A 15,179-nucleotide genomic window follows, 5' to 3' on the forward strand; every position below is an offset into this window, starting at 1 on the left:
ATAATAGTAGTATAATATCGCTATATTACTGATATATAATAGTAGTATAATATCGCTATATTACTGATTAAAGTGTGAATCCCCAATCTTAGTTTTTAGAACATCACCAATGTGTTACACACCTCATTTTTCTTCACTTTTTAATATTCTGTCTTTGAAGATTATAGTTCCCATATAGATGGTTCCTGACTGCTTTTTCCATCACAGTCCCTTCAGACATAAGCCTGAAAACTCAGGAATCTCCTATTCATTTGTATTTTAGAAATACTAAAAGCAAATAAAAGCGATCGCCATTGGGTGAAGAAGAGGGAATCTAATAGATTCTCACCTGTATCCTGTGCAGGTGGTATTTTGACCCGAAGGAGCCGTTGGTCGGAAAGTGACCTGTGGTGAGACCTGAGCTGAGAGCAGAAATCCCAAGGCAAGAATAATAAGTGCTACTGTGGTACCTAAAAATAAAACAACAACAACAATAATATGCTTTTTACTGAAGAGCACTGACAGTGTTATTTCAACACAGACTTGGTTTGACATTGTAGCCCTGGATAACACTCCTTGATTTATCTTCCCTCAATTAAAAGTGCTTTACTATGTAAACTAATGGACAGAAGAACTCACTTGCACACACCCATTGTGAGACTCAAAGAAAGCAGAATTCAAAGCAAATCTAGTTGTTAGCCAGAGTAAATTGGTAATGATTTTCTAAGAATGAAACAATAAGCAGAGAAAACCAAAAAAAAAAAAAATCTAAGTTTGATTATAAATTTAAAAAAATCCATCAATGAAAATAACTTCATTATCAAGTAACTAACACAACAGAAGCACAAAAGAAGAGAGATGTATGGCAAATGTTCCTGTGAGAGCCAAGAAATTCTCCCAATGGCATTTGATCAGGTAAGATTTGATTTAGCAAAATAAAGTACCAGCCTGATTATTTCTAAAGCAGGTAAAAGATACTGCCCATTAAGAAGGAACAGAGTTCCAAAATCATATGCCACACAACACTCATTCCCCTTTCCTATGAGTACTTGGGACTGAACATTAACTCTTCATTTTAAAAAACAGGATTCATGATCATTTCTATTGCTGGAAAGACCAAATGTCACCAGGTCTCAAAGGATGTTCCTGCAACTCTAGTGCCTGGAAGGCAGAGGGAAGAGGATCAGGAATCTATGCCAGGCTGTGCTATAAGGCAAGACCCTGTCTCGAAAGCCGTGTGCTAGGGATGCAGTTCAGAGATACAGCACCCGCTTACCACAAGGTCCCGGACACATCCAAATGTGTGTGCATGCATGTGCGTGCATACACTCCGCACGTGTACACATGCACACGCACACGCACCCACACACACACACACACACACCAAGCTTTCAATTTCTGTTCCAGACACAGAATTGTGAGGCTATGCAAGAGTAACAGGAAGAAAGAGACTGCGTGTTAGCTGAGCAACCGACCTGGAACAGTATGTGTACAGTATGGAGCTTAGGGATGGAATGTATGTGGTACTAGGGTTTACTTAAATGACAAGCAAGTGACTTAGGATACAACCAAAGATATCATTAAAGGAGTAAGTAAATGAGGAGCCTTAGGAGCATGTGCCAGGACAGTAGTAGCTGGGCTGTGGTGGCCTCAGGTGCTGCCCAGCTCTGACTCTGGGCAGAGCACATGGCCTTCTCCACATTAATTTTGTCTTCTTTAAATGGGTCTTAGTGAATACACACATAGAATTTTTGAATTTTACAAGCTACTACTTAATTAAAAGATCTTTTGTAATGGCATGCAATATATAAAAATGTGAATTACTACACAATTGTTAGACTGTACAGAGAAACAGACTTTCAAACAACATAGAGAAGGTCAAGTGTGTGTATTGGGAGACAGGATAGGATTAAGGATGACCACAGGTCTACTGTCAAACTGGAGACCCCTGTAGTTAACAAAGCAACTAGTAAAAATATGAGATGTTATGTTTCTCATAAGGTTATCAAACTCTGAATTGAGACACAAAAGAGATAGTTTTGTATTGAAGAGTCTTCTAAAACAAAACAAACAAAATATACCATGACTTCTCCTGTCAATTTGTCAACTGAAGAACATAAGTACATGGCTGTCTTCCCCAGTTACTGTCATAGCTCATTGCTATGAAATCAGGAAACTTTGACACTTTAAGATGAGAAATAAAGATGTTATCTTCCTTTATAATGTTGCTAAAGAACCAATGTCCATAAAAATGTATCACACACTATTAGGGATCTTCATGTACTATATTATCTTAGCTATTGGACAGTAGGCCCAGCACATTTTCAAATAGGAAACATTTAAATTATATGTTTCAAATACACACCTATCTCAGGAGATACTGCCTAGGACAAATAGCTTTTGCAACATTGGCTATTTTTGACCAAGACTCTCAAATTTCAATGCTTAGTGTGGGGGAATCTGGAAAGCTAAGAGCAAGCCTGAAGCACCTGCTCCTAAAAGCCTTCCAACATGAAAACTGCAGGGACTGGGTCATCCTGGACGCAGTGACCGAGTCATCCTGGACCCAGTGACCTCTCAACAACTAGAGGTCATGCATCATCTGGGACACCCTGAACCCTGATGGCTGGAGCTCCTTTACCATCTGGTATGCTCTGAACCCCAAATGCTAGAACTCCTGCATCATCTGGGCCACTTGGGACTCCAAAGACCATAGGTTCTGGACCAGCAACCACTGGATGCCACATTGATTTTTATCTTAATCCAATTTTAAAGGAAGTAAATCTTTAAAAGCCAGTTAAGTGCATGAGGAACATCTATAGTCCTTGGCTTTCAATTGGAGGGAATTCTGGGATGTACCCTGACCTCAGAGTCATGCCCGGAGAAGATGGGGCCTGGGTGTCAGAGCTCCTCAGGAGGCTGTACCACTCAGGCAAGGATAAAAGCCGTTAGATCATAATAAACATCACAGGGAGCATAGCTTCTTAAATAATTCTGTTTATGGTATTAGTTCGAAAATTACCTTAAAGAACCCTTTAGTTTGCTTCCTTCTGTTTTATCATAAAACTGCCCGAATCACCCATGTTGTTAGAATGTGTTAGTATGCAATGGTACTATACTATAGCCTTCGTCGACAGATTCATTTGAAGCTCATACGTGATGTCTTAGGACTGAAGGCTTTGTTATGGTCTTTACTTTTTTTTAAGAGAGATGTTGTGGGCTATTCAGAGAGGACTGCTCAGACTTTGGTTTAAGCCAATAGCAAGTCTTTATTAGCTGGCCATAAACTACACTGGATGTTCAGGACTCCAGTGTGGCCCCAAGGCTTTCTCAGAGGAAGCTTTTAATCATGAAAAACCATGTCTGGGTGGACCTACTCCAGTTAGCCAGAACAATTAGCCAGAATTGGGACCACAGAAGCCTAAAGCGTGGTTAGTACATTTTGATACTCTCCTAGAACTATGGACTTTGATGGATTAGCTCTTCATTTAGTTTTACAGCCTGATTGGTATTTCTATCATGGAATCAGTTGTGCTAAGGTCTGGGACCCTGTTTTGGTTTTTTTTTTTTTTTTTTTTTTTTTTTTTTTTTTATCATTTCTGTTAACCAAGTACACTGGTGGACTCTGGAATTTTGGTGACACTCTCCTAATAAATGTTCTCTGTAAATGCTCAGTAGAAGTAATGTTTTTCAAGCCCTCAGCTCTCATATAGATGTGGCTGGGTTCTACAAGGGGAAGATGCATGTGCTGCAGACCTTATTGTTAGAGGCTGAGACAGGGTCCAAGGACCACACTTTCAAATACATAGCCTTGTCCATGCTGAGGGATAGAACCTATTAGAGACATTTTCATGAATTATTCACTGCAGAAATATATGATGAAAAAAATAGTGTTGATATTTCTCTAAGACTTAGTACCAATACCTCTCTTTAGATAGCACCTTCTACTGATCATTGAAAGAAGAAATTGTTATAAAATTTGCAAAAAAAATTCAATTATCTCAAACAAGCCAGTAAAATACTAAAAATCTGAAAACTACAAAATGTTCTTTATTAGTACATATTTTATATATTTTTTGCATTAGAATTTTTATCTAGGATTAAATATTTTCAGTAATTTTAAAGAAAGTATTATAAGATCTATCCAAGTTATTTGTGATGAGTTGTTTTCAACTTGATTGGATCTGAAATCACAAAGAGACTCAGCTCCAGGCAGGTCTGTAAAGGTGCTTATAGGTACATTAGCTGGGGGAGGGATGAGAGACATAAATGGTCTAAGAAGACTGCTGATTTTGTCTGCCTGTCTTATCTCTTTGCTGGTGAGGGCATCTACCCTGCTGCTGTTGCTGCTACTGCTGCTGCTGCTTCTCTGGCCTTCAACTGCTGACTGAAAGTCAGGGGCAATACCGTCATCCTCCAGGCATTCAGGGCTGGATTGAGAGAGCTGAGTCATGCAGGCTTCTGGACTGAGGAGTTCTCAGCATCTCCAGTGTGAGGGGGCCATTGCTGGAGTACCCAACCTTACAACAGAAACCAGACTAAAATAGTCCCTTTATAATACATATCAGTTCTACAACGTCTACTCCTCTAGAGCCTATAGAATTGACATAGATGCGCAAGTTCATTAACACCAATTCACTATTACATAGTGTTATATTACAACACTATTAAAATTATCTTATTATTATTTTGAGACAGGATCTTGATTTATAGTGTGCTCTGGACTTGATCCCATTATGTTACCAAGGCAGGCCTTACATTTATGATTCTCCTGTCTTTGCCTACCGAATGCTAGGATTACAGATATGTAGAATCCAGTCCAACCCAAAATCATGACTGTGTTACTGTTGTGTGTGTGTGTGTGTGTGTGTGTGTGTGAATATATAGGCATAGTCAATCAATGAATTAGAATAACTCATTAGTTTGAAATGATAGATTACCACTGGGGAAGCAGTCCTAGAAACACATTCACAAGGTGTGCTAGACATTGTATTTGCTGACCCTTGAGGCTCATGCCAACACTAAAAGACGGTATTAAGTGCTTTCTGTGCATGCTTGGGAACCTGAGCTCAATTGCCAGTGTCCAGGTAAAAACTCAGGTGTGGCAGCTTATGCCTAAAATCCTAAGACTGGAGTACCAGAGACAGGAGTCTCACTTGTGTTTCCTGCAGCTACTCTAGCCAATCTGTAAGCTCCAGGTTCAGTGGGAGGCTCTGTCTCAGTGGGAGGCCTTCTGTCAGTGTCAAAAAAAAAAAAAAAAGACATATTTAGCATGTACTATCTGCTAGACAAACAAACCTTTTATCTCCTTTTTGCATCTTTTCTCTAGGCTAAACACTTCTTACTTCAGCAGGTATAAATGTCTGCTTTAAAACCTTCTCCTGTCCCTCACTTGTCTTCACTTAATTTGGGGCTCCTATGCATCACCCTGAACCCTAGGCGACCCTTCACTTTTGCTTTGGTGCTAACACTTGAAGTGAACTTCTGCCCAATGGAAACAGGATTTCCGACTATCACTGTGAGAATGGGAGTGGGACCATCATCCTACTCACTCCAGAAAGGAAGGATCAAACCCCCAGTCACTGATTTTGGAAATCAGAATGCATTTTCACACCAAAAACTGTGGTAAGTGCTAAAGCAGTTTTTGTGAGATGAATTTTTTTTTTTTTTTTTTTTTTGGTTTTTCAAGACAGGACAGCCCTGGCTGTCCTGGAACTCACTCTGTAGACCAGGCTGGCCTCAAACTCGGAAATCCACCTGCCTCTGCTTCCCAAGTGCTGGGATTTTGTTTTAGATATAATTCTGTTTAGACAGATTTTAATAAATGCTACTCTAAAATTGTTGTGTCTGAGTGTATAAAACATACATTTTGCTCCAAATATAAAGTTGCTGTGGGAATACAGCCAAATGTGTTTGTACATTAAAAAAAAATACTTGACCTAACCGTGTAAAGACAATGTTAAAGGTGGTTCCCTTTACTGAGCCCTTTACAGAGAAACAACTGGTGAAAGGGTCAACTTTGAACCCAAAAGACATTTGTGTTTCTCCTTTTTTTGCTAGCATATTAACACGTACTTGACCAATCAGATTTTGTCCTAGAATTTAGGCCTGTTTCAATATTTTTAATAAGTCTTTCCTTGCTCTGTGAAGGAAGATTCCAATATTTGCTTCCACACTATTCCAAATTCAAAACTACAGCGTTGCAAAATAAGATTGTAAATGACAAGCTTTTCAAGCAAGAGCAGAGAACACTGTGGCAATGGTCTTCACCTTTGCTTCTCAAAGCAGCTCTCCAACCATTGACAGAAACATGTCCTCAGTAAATGTGTCCTTATAGTGCCTCTGCATCATGGTGTTTCTAGCCACTTACGGCCGAACTGGTTGAAGGCTCTTACCTTTTATTTACTTGCTTTCTGTCCATCATTCTATGTTTGGGCTGCTTGGCTCAAAAATCACTCGCAGAATCTTGAGAGAATCACTGTCACTATTAGAAATTTAATATTTAGTATTTTAAAGCAGGATTCGACATCCAGACACCTACCTGCCAAACTACCAAAGGTAAGCTTCCTGCGACCCACTTTCTCGACAAGCCAGACTCCCACTAGTGTGAAAATGAAGTTAGTGAGCGCTGTGATTGAAGCCAGCCATATTGCAAGTCTGTCATCTTCAACGCCTGACATCTGCAGGATGGTTGCGCTGTAGTACCTGCAAGCAAAGAACAGACTGGTTGGTGTTGGTAGTCATTCAAGGAAACTGTCAACCGCACGGAGAGATGCAGCCACCTGAAAAATCGGCTAACTACACTAACAGCATTGTTACAAGAATTCATGTCAGCCCTTTACAGGATCACATGGAAGAACCGTTGTTAGGCAGTTATTCCAGAGAGAAGGCTGAGTGCTTCCAAGGCAGAATGTCCCATCCTTGATGCAGCAGCAGCCAACAGGTTCACTAAAGCCATCACGGATAAGCTCTAAGACTACGGAGGGACTTGACTAGACAAAATGGGGCCATGGTGTTGGTAGAACATGTGAAGGATCTCTGCAGAGAAGCCCCGTGGGAAGTGCGTATCAGGATGTAGAGCTTTGTAGAAGAGGAGGCACTGACTGACATATGCACAGGAGAGTGGTTTGATGGTTTCTGGGAGATTGTGTTTTTCTGCGAGGTTAAGCCTCCAGCATGGCCTATTTTTCTTGTTTATTGGAATGAGACAACAATTTTCTTACGAAGGATTTGAACACCAAGAGCACACTCTGAACTGTGGCTTTGCCTAGCTTTGGAGTTTTCTAGAAGGTATAGACAGAAGGTATTATTAACACATCGTTGACAGTGGGTGTTTGAGCAGTATGCAAAATCAAGCTGGCGATTTTCATAGCAAAAAACCCAACCAAACAAAAAACCCTATAGCTTCGAGATATTATTCAATACTTACATAATATTTCAAAGATAAAAATCTGCCTTAAACATGCATCTCTGATTCATCGATGGCTTGTTACTCGGTTTTAATCTAATGAGGATGCTTCTTATATGAAATATTAACATCATCACAGCTCATGCATCTTGACGCTGTATCTTTCTCTTTAAAAATAGCAACCCAAATTTATAAACTACTGTGCAGCATCAAGGATATGTTTTACTGATCACAGTAGCAATTGCATTAGCAATGTGAAGATTCCGAATGATGACAGCTGTTTCAGTACCACAGATCCCCAGTGGAATAGCCCCTGTCATGAATATGGTGAATGTTTTCAGAAGATAAAGCGATAAAAAAAAATAAATCTGTGAAAGCGATCTGTTCCATTTGAACGGTGCTTTTTTCAAGAACAATTTTCAAGTGCCACTGCACACATTGATAGAGAAGTCTGTATAGCAAGGGTCTTTGTGCCATCTGCAGATGAAAATGAACACTCAGTCTTACAAGGCAGAACTGTTCAGGAAAACTCTACTGTGCAATGCTGAAATGCCTTGGTACCTGTATGCTACGTACGCCATGCCAGGGTCTTCCCAGTGTTCTAGCAACCAGAACTGACACACTGGACAGAATCACTCTCAACAAAAGGAGCTAGAGAAAGCTAAACGAGGCTGTTTTAATGTTTAAAATGTTTACTTGGAACTTGAAAAATTATCGGAATTACTTGACAGAATGCAAAAGAGAGTAGTATTAAATTGTTTGTGTTTACTTAAAATACAAGGTTATATAGGTACAAAACTATGGTCTTTTTATTTTAAGATTTATTTTATTTATATTATGTGTATGAGTACATTGTAGCTGTACAGATGGCTGGGAGCCATCATGTGTGTGGCTGCTGTTGGACTCAGGACCTCTGCTGGCCCCTCCTTCCTGCTCACTCAGGCATAATTTGCTACAGCTGTCTTCAGAGATGGCTCAGCCGTTAAAGGCGAGGCTCACAACCAAAACTATGGTCTTACAAGAGCTTTGGGGGCAACATGATCAGACAGGGTCCTGGGATTCAAAAATCTGAATTCTGTTGTAATCATTTGCAGTCTATTGTCCAGGTAATAAAAGTCTTCATGTGTTGAACATTTATTTATGGATTTATTTATGGATTGTATATTGCTGTCTTCAAGACACGCTTGTTGTTGGTACTAGAGAATAAACTGGTCACAGGTTGGTATTAGAGAATAAAAATGTAAGGAAATCATTTTATTTTACAGTGTGGAATAAAGAAAAGAACAATTTCATGTAATGTGCAATGTGCCTCCATGAAATTTAACGGTTGCTCTGCCATGAAGGACCATAGGGATTTTCTAGCAGGCAGTCTGGAATGGTAGTGAAGATGGAACATTGGACATACACAAAGGACAGAGATGGTTCATCCAGAATCCTGGTATTTCCTGTGGGCTGAATGCACAGTGAATCTAAGCAGATGCTGTCCAGTCCCCCACACCCATGCCTGCAATGAGTAACCCCTGAAAGCAGTCATGTTTGGACTCTTGTCTTACAGGCAATGAAGTAATCAAATGGAATTGGAAGAGAAATCTCAAAAAGACACTTGTTCTATGAGCAGATTTCTCTGGGGGACGTCTGGATAGAGTGACAGGCTAGGAACCGCCTTTGTCTGACCTGTTGAAACAGAAGTATCAAGAAAGAAAAAGACTCTATTTCAACAGAAGAAAAAGGATGAATATCAGAAATCTATAAGAGGATCTTAACATCCAAACCCAAGTTCCAAGGAGGAAGCCTTGCTGAGCACAGCTCCGCCCACGTGCTGAGCACGGCTCCGCCTATGTGCTGAGCACAGTTCCGCCCACGTGCTGAGCACAGCTCTGCACACTTGCTGATCATGGCTCCGCCCACGTGCTGAGCACAGCTCTGCCCACTTGCTGATCATGGCTCCGCCTATGTGCTGAGCACAGCTCCGCCCACGTGCTGAGCATGGCTCCGCCTATGTCAGCTCCGCCCACGTGCTGAGCATGGCTCCGCCTATGTGCTTACAGGGTGGGGAGGAGGAACAGATTTGTCATCTCAAGGATTATTGGCAATGTGGATCCCCCCAAATCTGTAACCTCCCCTGCCGATTTCCAAGATGCTGAAATGGATAGGGAGCCAGATTACGGGCTCGAAATTGACAAAAAGGATCAGTGACCTCAAGCAAGCAGGGAAGTGAGGAAATCAGTGGGTACCTAGACAGTGATGTCGGCAAGACACCGAGGAGCAAGGTAGGAAGAGGGAAAGGTTTGATCAAAGGAGCAGAGAAAAGGAAAGCAAATGTTAGGAGAGGAACAAGCGAGTAACGGAGAGACAAGAAAGAGCCCATCATGTCGGCCACAGTGAACTAGAAACCCGCTAACGTCAGGAGAAGTGACAAACTTAACAAAAAATTACCAGGCTTTCTCAATTACAACTTCGATTCAAATGACCTCAGCTCACCAGTTAAACATATGCAGACTGGCTGGCTAATTAAAAAAACCAAGACTCAACTCTCCTCTGCAAGAATCATAAAGCTGTAATCGAAGGTTTAATATATGTAAATGCTAGTGTTTTCGTGAACTATGATGTGAGCCAACTTTTAAAAAGCTTTTTTTTTTTTTTTATTTTCGTTGGTGCACTTTCATTGTGTACTTTACTGGGTCCCCTCAGGACATCCTCATGCAAGGATGCAGAGTCCTCTAGATAAACCAGGCTGACCCCTGACCTTTCTCCACCCCGCCCCACTAATTCTTTTTGCTCTTCTGGGCCATTCCACTCCCTTCGAGTCACATAGACACACATGATTTTTATCATTTGTGTAGCATGACATGACATACGTATCTAGGAACACAACTGAAAGGGAACATGCAGTATTTTGTTTCAAGGAGACTGGTCTAATTTGTTTAGTATGATCATCTGTAGTTGCAGCCACATTCCTGAAAAATCTAAGTTTGTTCTATGTATGTCCATCAGTGTTTTATGTGACTGGCTCCCACTAAACTTACTACCTTCTAAACCTTTATGCAATAGTTTGAATTTTCAAGGGACTAGGCCTTCATTTAAAACTTAGACAAAGCCTGAGAACTCCCTACCCCCTTAGTTTAAGAACACAGGAACAGAAAAGGTATTCTCATTTTGACTTGAAGCAGGATTTGTTTATTCAAATAAAGCATCTTCTTCTTCCAAAGCTCCCTGGGCATCCTCAGCCCTCTCACATTCCCCAAAGAAAGAGAAGCCCTAGGGCAGCCTCGGCCCTCTCACATTCCACAAAGAAAGAGAAGCCCTGGGCAGCCTTGGCCCTCTCAAATCCCCAAAGCAAGCCTTGGACAGCCATCCTCAGCCCTCAGCTCTGTCCTAGCTCCTGGGAGGGGCTGAAGAACAAAAGAGGCGGGGTCTGCGCATGCGCTGCTGTCTCAGCTGCGAGGTACGCCTTCAGAATTTGAATTTTAAATAACAGGCAAATGGCTAAAAAAAAAAAAAAATAGAGCAACTTTTAAGAAGCAGTGAAGGAGTGTGGACAACTAGTCACATATTTAACAGAATTTATATATTAAATCAACATGCTCACGAAGCATGTCTTAAGAACTTTCAAAACTCCGTTCTTTAACTTCTTAAAGCTACACCTTTCCTTATTCTGTCAATCCAGAGTGGACAGATATATTAATGATTTATTAAGTTACTTAGATTTATTTAGCACAGACTATCAAAAATAATTAAGAATCATTATAATTTAAGAAGTTAAAAGACTATTGGTCAGAACACACACATACACACACACACACACACACACGAGCATGTGATGACAAATAGTGAGAAAAGATCTATGAATGTGAAGGGGGTTGGGGAGGGGCATGTGGGAGGACCTGGAGTGGAGAAAAGTAAGGGAGAGATGTTTTAATCATATTATAATCTAAATGATTATATAAAAAATAAAAGAAGATAACAGCAAGTACACTTGTGGTCAATGAGGATGAATGGTGGAAGAGACAAAGGAATCCAGCGAAGCCTGTCTCAGCAGGTTAGCCCCCAGTGTTTCAGTCGCTGACACAGAACAGAAAATGATAGCGATATCTTTCTTAGAAAATGAAAAACAAACTCTCCTAGCCACAAAAAACAAAAAAAAACCTATAAGAATATTGCTGTCATACATCAAAAGCACATAGGACATGTTCTTCCTTGCAGTGAGTGCTGTCTTAAGTAGTCTAAGTTCAACTTGCACACATTTTGTCACAAATACATTAACATGACACCACACTTGGTTGCCCTAGTATTACAGACAGCTTCTACCAGTTGGCACTGGTGCTGGCTGGCTTTCTGAACTTAATGGGCTATGTTTGGACTGGAATGTCCTCTGGTCAATGCGAAAAGCAAATTAGAGTGCAGCTGATCAATTATCAGTCCTAGAAGATCCACATATAAGTTTCATTTTGGGGGCTCTTTTATTAGCTCCTACATCAGTCTATGTTTATATGTCATAGCTAAGAGGGTATGCACAGTTAAAAATGGCATGACAATGATCTCAGCATTTGAGAACCTGGGACTTCAAAATAAGATGCTGTCTCAAAACCAATTAACTCTCTCCCCCAAAGAAAGACATCAATAGTGGGAACGAGAGAGAGAGAGAGAGAGAGAGAGAGAGAGAGAGAGAGAGAGAGAGAGAGAGAGAGAGAGAGATTCTCTTAATTGAAGAATAGTTTCCTGTTGAAATAAAATAGGGACATCTATGAAAAATAAACCAACAACTTTAAGAAAATATCTTAATCAAGACATTAAGAGTTGTTTTAAAACTTTCAAAGATATTTTGTGTATCTTTCCTCTCTGTGCTAGAACACAAATGCAAGATACAAAGGCAAAGATAAAAGTTAGAAAGCCAGAAATTAAGATTGTGCCTATATCAGGTCAGGCCTGAGTTCTGAGCTAACATGCCAGTGAATTATATTTCATGCTAACCTGTAATAAAGTTGTAATCCAAAACTCGTGTTAACCATTGAAAAAAGTAATTAACAGCCATATTTAATACATCATAAGAATTTTCAAAGTTTAAACACTTTTATTAGTTTTCAGGCCAAACCATGGGAAAAAATGTGACAATGGCAAATACCTTCTGCAGTTCCTGATGTTCCCATCAGGAAGTCCCTCTGTCTTAGCAGCTCCTATTGACATTGCTTCTCGGTAGACCACAGGAAGGACCTCCCTCACCAGCCTGACCCACCTTTACTTCTCACTAATAATACGGATGTGCTCTAATCTGACCTTCAATTCACCAATGTGCTAGAAAAATCTATTCAATTTTTCCATAAAGCATTCTTACACTGGACACTGGGGACTGGACATTTGGGAGCTCCACTTGGGCTCACACCTCCCAGTTGTCAAGCTGTGTGGATATGGCTATGGGCGACTACTCCAAATCCATTTCTATGGTACTGTAATTACATAATTTAACTATAACTCAATAAAATACAAATGATAAAGTCAGTTATACTAAGAACAGACCCCTATTCTCTGGAGAGGCAAGGGGTATGAGGTAAAACAATGCTGTGAGACACTGTAACAATTCAGAGGTAAAGAAGGAGAAATAGGTGCTGGCTCAACTGGGGGTTAGCATGTAGAAGAATGCAAATTGATCCATTCCTAACTCGTACAAAACTCAAGTCCAAGTGGATCAAGGATCTCCACATAAAACCAGATACACTAAAACTAATGAAAAAGAAAGCGAGGAAGAGCCTCAAGCACATAGGCACAGGGGAAAGTTTCCTGAACAGAACACCAATAGCTTATGCTCTAAGATCAAGAATTGACAAATGGAACCTCATAAAATTACGAAGCTTCTGTAAGGCAAAAGACACTGTCAATAATAGGACAAAACAGCAACCAACAAATTGGGAAAAGATCTTTACCAATCCTCTATCTGATAGAGGGCTAATATCCAATCTATACAGAGAACTCAAGAAGTTAGACTCCAGAGAACCAAATAACTCTATTAAAAATGGGGTACAGAGCTAAACAAAGAATTCTCAACTGATGAATACCGAATGGCTGAGAAACACCTAAAGAAATGTTCAACATCCTTAGTCATCAGGGAAATGCAAATCAAAACAATCCTGAGATTCCACCTCACACCAGTCAGAATGGCTAGGATAAAAAACTCAGATGACAGCAGATGCTGGAGAGGTTGTGGAGAAAGAGGAACACTCCTTCATTGCTGGTGGAATTGCAAGCTGGTACAACCACTCTGGAAATCAGTTTGGTGGTTCCTCTGGAAATTGGACATAGTTCTACCAGAGGAACCAGCTATACCACTCCTGGGCATATATCCAAAAGATGCTCCAACATGTAATAAGGACACATGCTCGCTCCACTATATTCATAGCAGCCTTATTTATAACATCCAGAAACTAGAAACAACCCAGATGTCCCTCAACAGAGGAATGGATACAGAAATTGTGGTACATCTACACAATGGAGTACTACTAAGCTATTAAAAACAATGAATTTATGAAATTTTTAGGGAAATTGATGGATCTGGAGAATATCACCCTGAGTGAGGTAACCCAATCACAAAAGAACACACATGGTATGCACTCTCTGATAAGTGGATATTAGCCCAGAAGATAGGAATACTCAAAGTACAATCCACAAACCACAAGAAACTCAAGAAAAAGGAAAACCAAAGTGTGGACATTTCATTCCTTCTTAAAAGGGGGAACAAAATACCCACGGAAGGAGTTGCAGAGAGTAACTATGGAGCAGAGACTGAAGGAAGGAAAATCCTGTGACTGCTCCACCTGGGAATCCTTCCCATATTCAGTCACCAAACCCAGACACTATTGTGAATACCAGCAAGTGCTGGCTGACAGGAACTGTCTCCTGAGAGGCTCTGACAGTACCTGACTAATATACCCAGAAGATGCTCCAGCATGTAATAAGGACACATGTTCGCTCCACTATGTTCATAGCAGCCTTATTTATAATATCCAGAAACTAGAAACAACCCAGATGTCCCTTAACAGAGGAATGGATACAGAAGTAGAGGCTCACAGCCATCCATTGGACTGAGCACAGGGTCCCCAATGAAGGAGCTAGAGAAAGGACCCAAGGACCTGAAGGGTTTGCAGCCCCTTAGGACGAACAATATGAACTAACCAGTACCCTCAGAGCTCCCAGGGACTAAACCACCAACCAAAGAGTACACATGATGGGACTCATGGCTCCAGCAATATATATATAACAGAGGATGGCCTAGTCAGTCATCAAGAGCAGGAGAGACTCTTGGTCCTGTGAAGGTTCTATGCCCCAGTGTAGGGGAATGCCAGGGCCAGTAAGCGGGAGAGGGTGGGGTGGTGAGCAGGGGGAAGGGGGAAGGAACAGGGTTTGTTTTTTATTTTTTTGGTTTTTTTTTTTTTATTTTTTTTTTATTTTTCTTGGAGGGAAACTGGGAAAAGAGATATCATATGACATGAAATAAAGAAAATATCTACTAAAAAATGGAAAAAAAAATAAAAATGCTAAAAAAAAAAGAAGTTAGGAGATTCTTTCCCTAGCTTTCTTCTCAGTTATATTCCAGTCATTGCTCATTGAAAAGAAACTAAAGCCTGAAATTCACATAGAATATGGGTATGATTTCCTGTTCAGTCACCATTATGTTATCAATTATGGTGTGTTGAAATAGGACGCAGATCCCACTCAGCCACCCAACCTGGCCTCCATCTCTTTAATTTGTTCATTCAAATTTTGGGATTAAGAAACATCTATTTCCAGCAAGTTTTCAGAG

At 40.5% G+C, this 15,179-nt stretch overlaps 1 protein-coding gene across 1 annotated transcript in view; it reads right to left on the bottom strand.

Moving 5' to 3' along the window:
- Window positions 1-15,179, bottom strand: part of Slc2a13 (solute carrier family 2 member 13) — a 323,576-nt gene that overhangs the window by 78,569 nt on the left and 229,828 nt on the right. Inside the window, exons 5-6 of the mRNA XM_031353230.1 lie at window positions 6,521-6,684; window positions 329-449 (exon numbers count right to left, since the gene is read on the bottom strand). Of these exons, the coding sequence (XP_031209090.1) occupies window positions 329-449; window positions 6,521-6,684 (285 nt within the window). The remainder of the gene's footprint in view (window positions 1-328; window positions 450-6,520; window positions 6,685-15,179) is intronic.

Source organism: Mastomys coucha, unplaced genomic scaffold, assembly GCF_008632895.1.
Source record: "Mastomys coucha isolate ucsf_1 unplaced genomic scaffold, UCSF_Mcou_1 pScaffold11, whole genome shotgun sequence".
Classification (NCBI taxonomy): domain Eukaryota; kingdom Metazoa; phylum Chordata; class Mammalia; order Rodentia; family Muridae; genus Mastomys; species Mastomys coucha.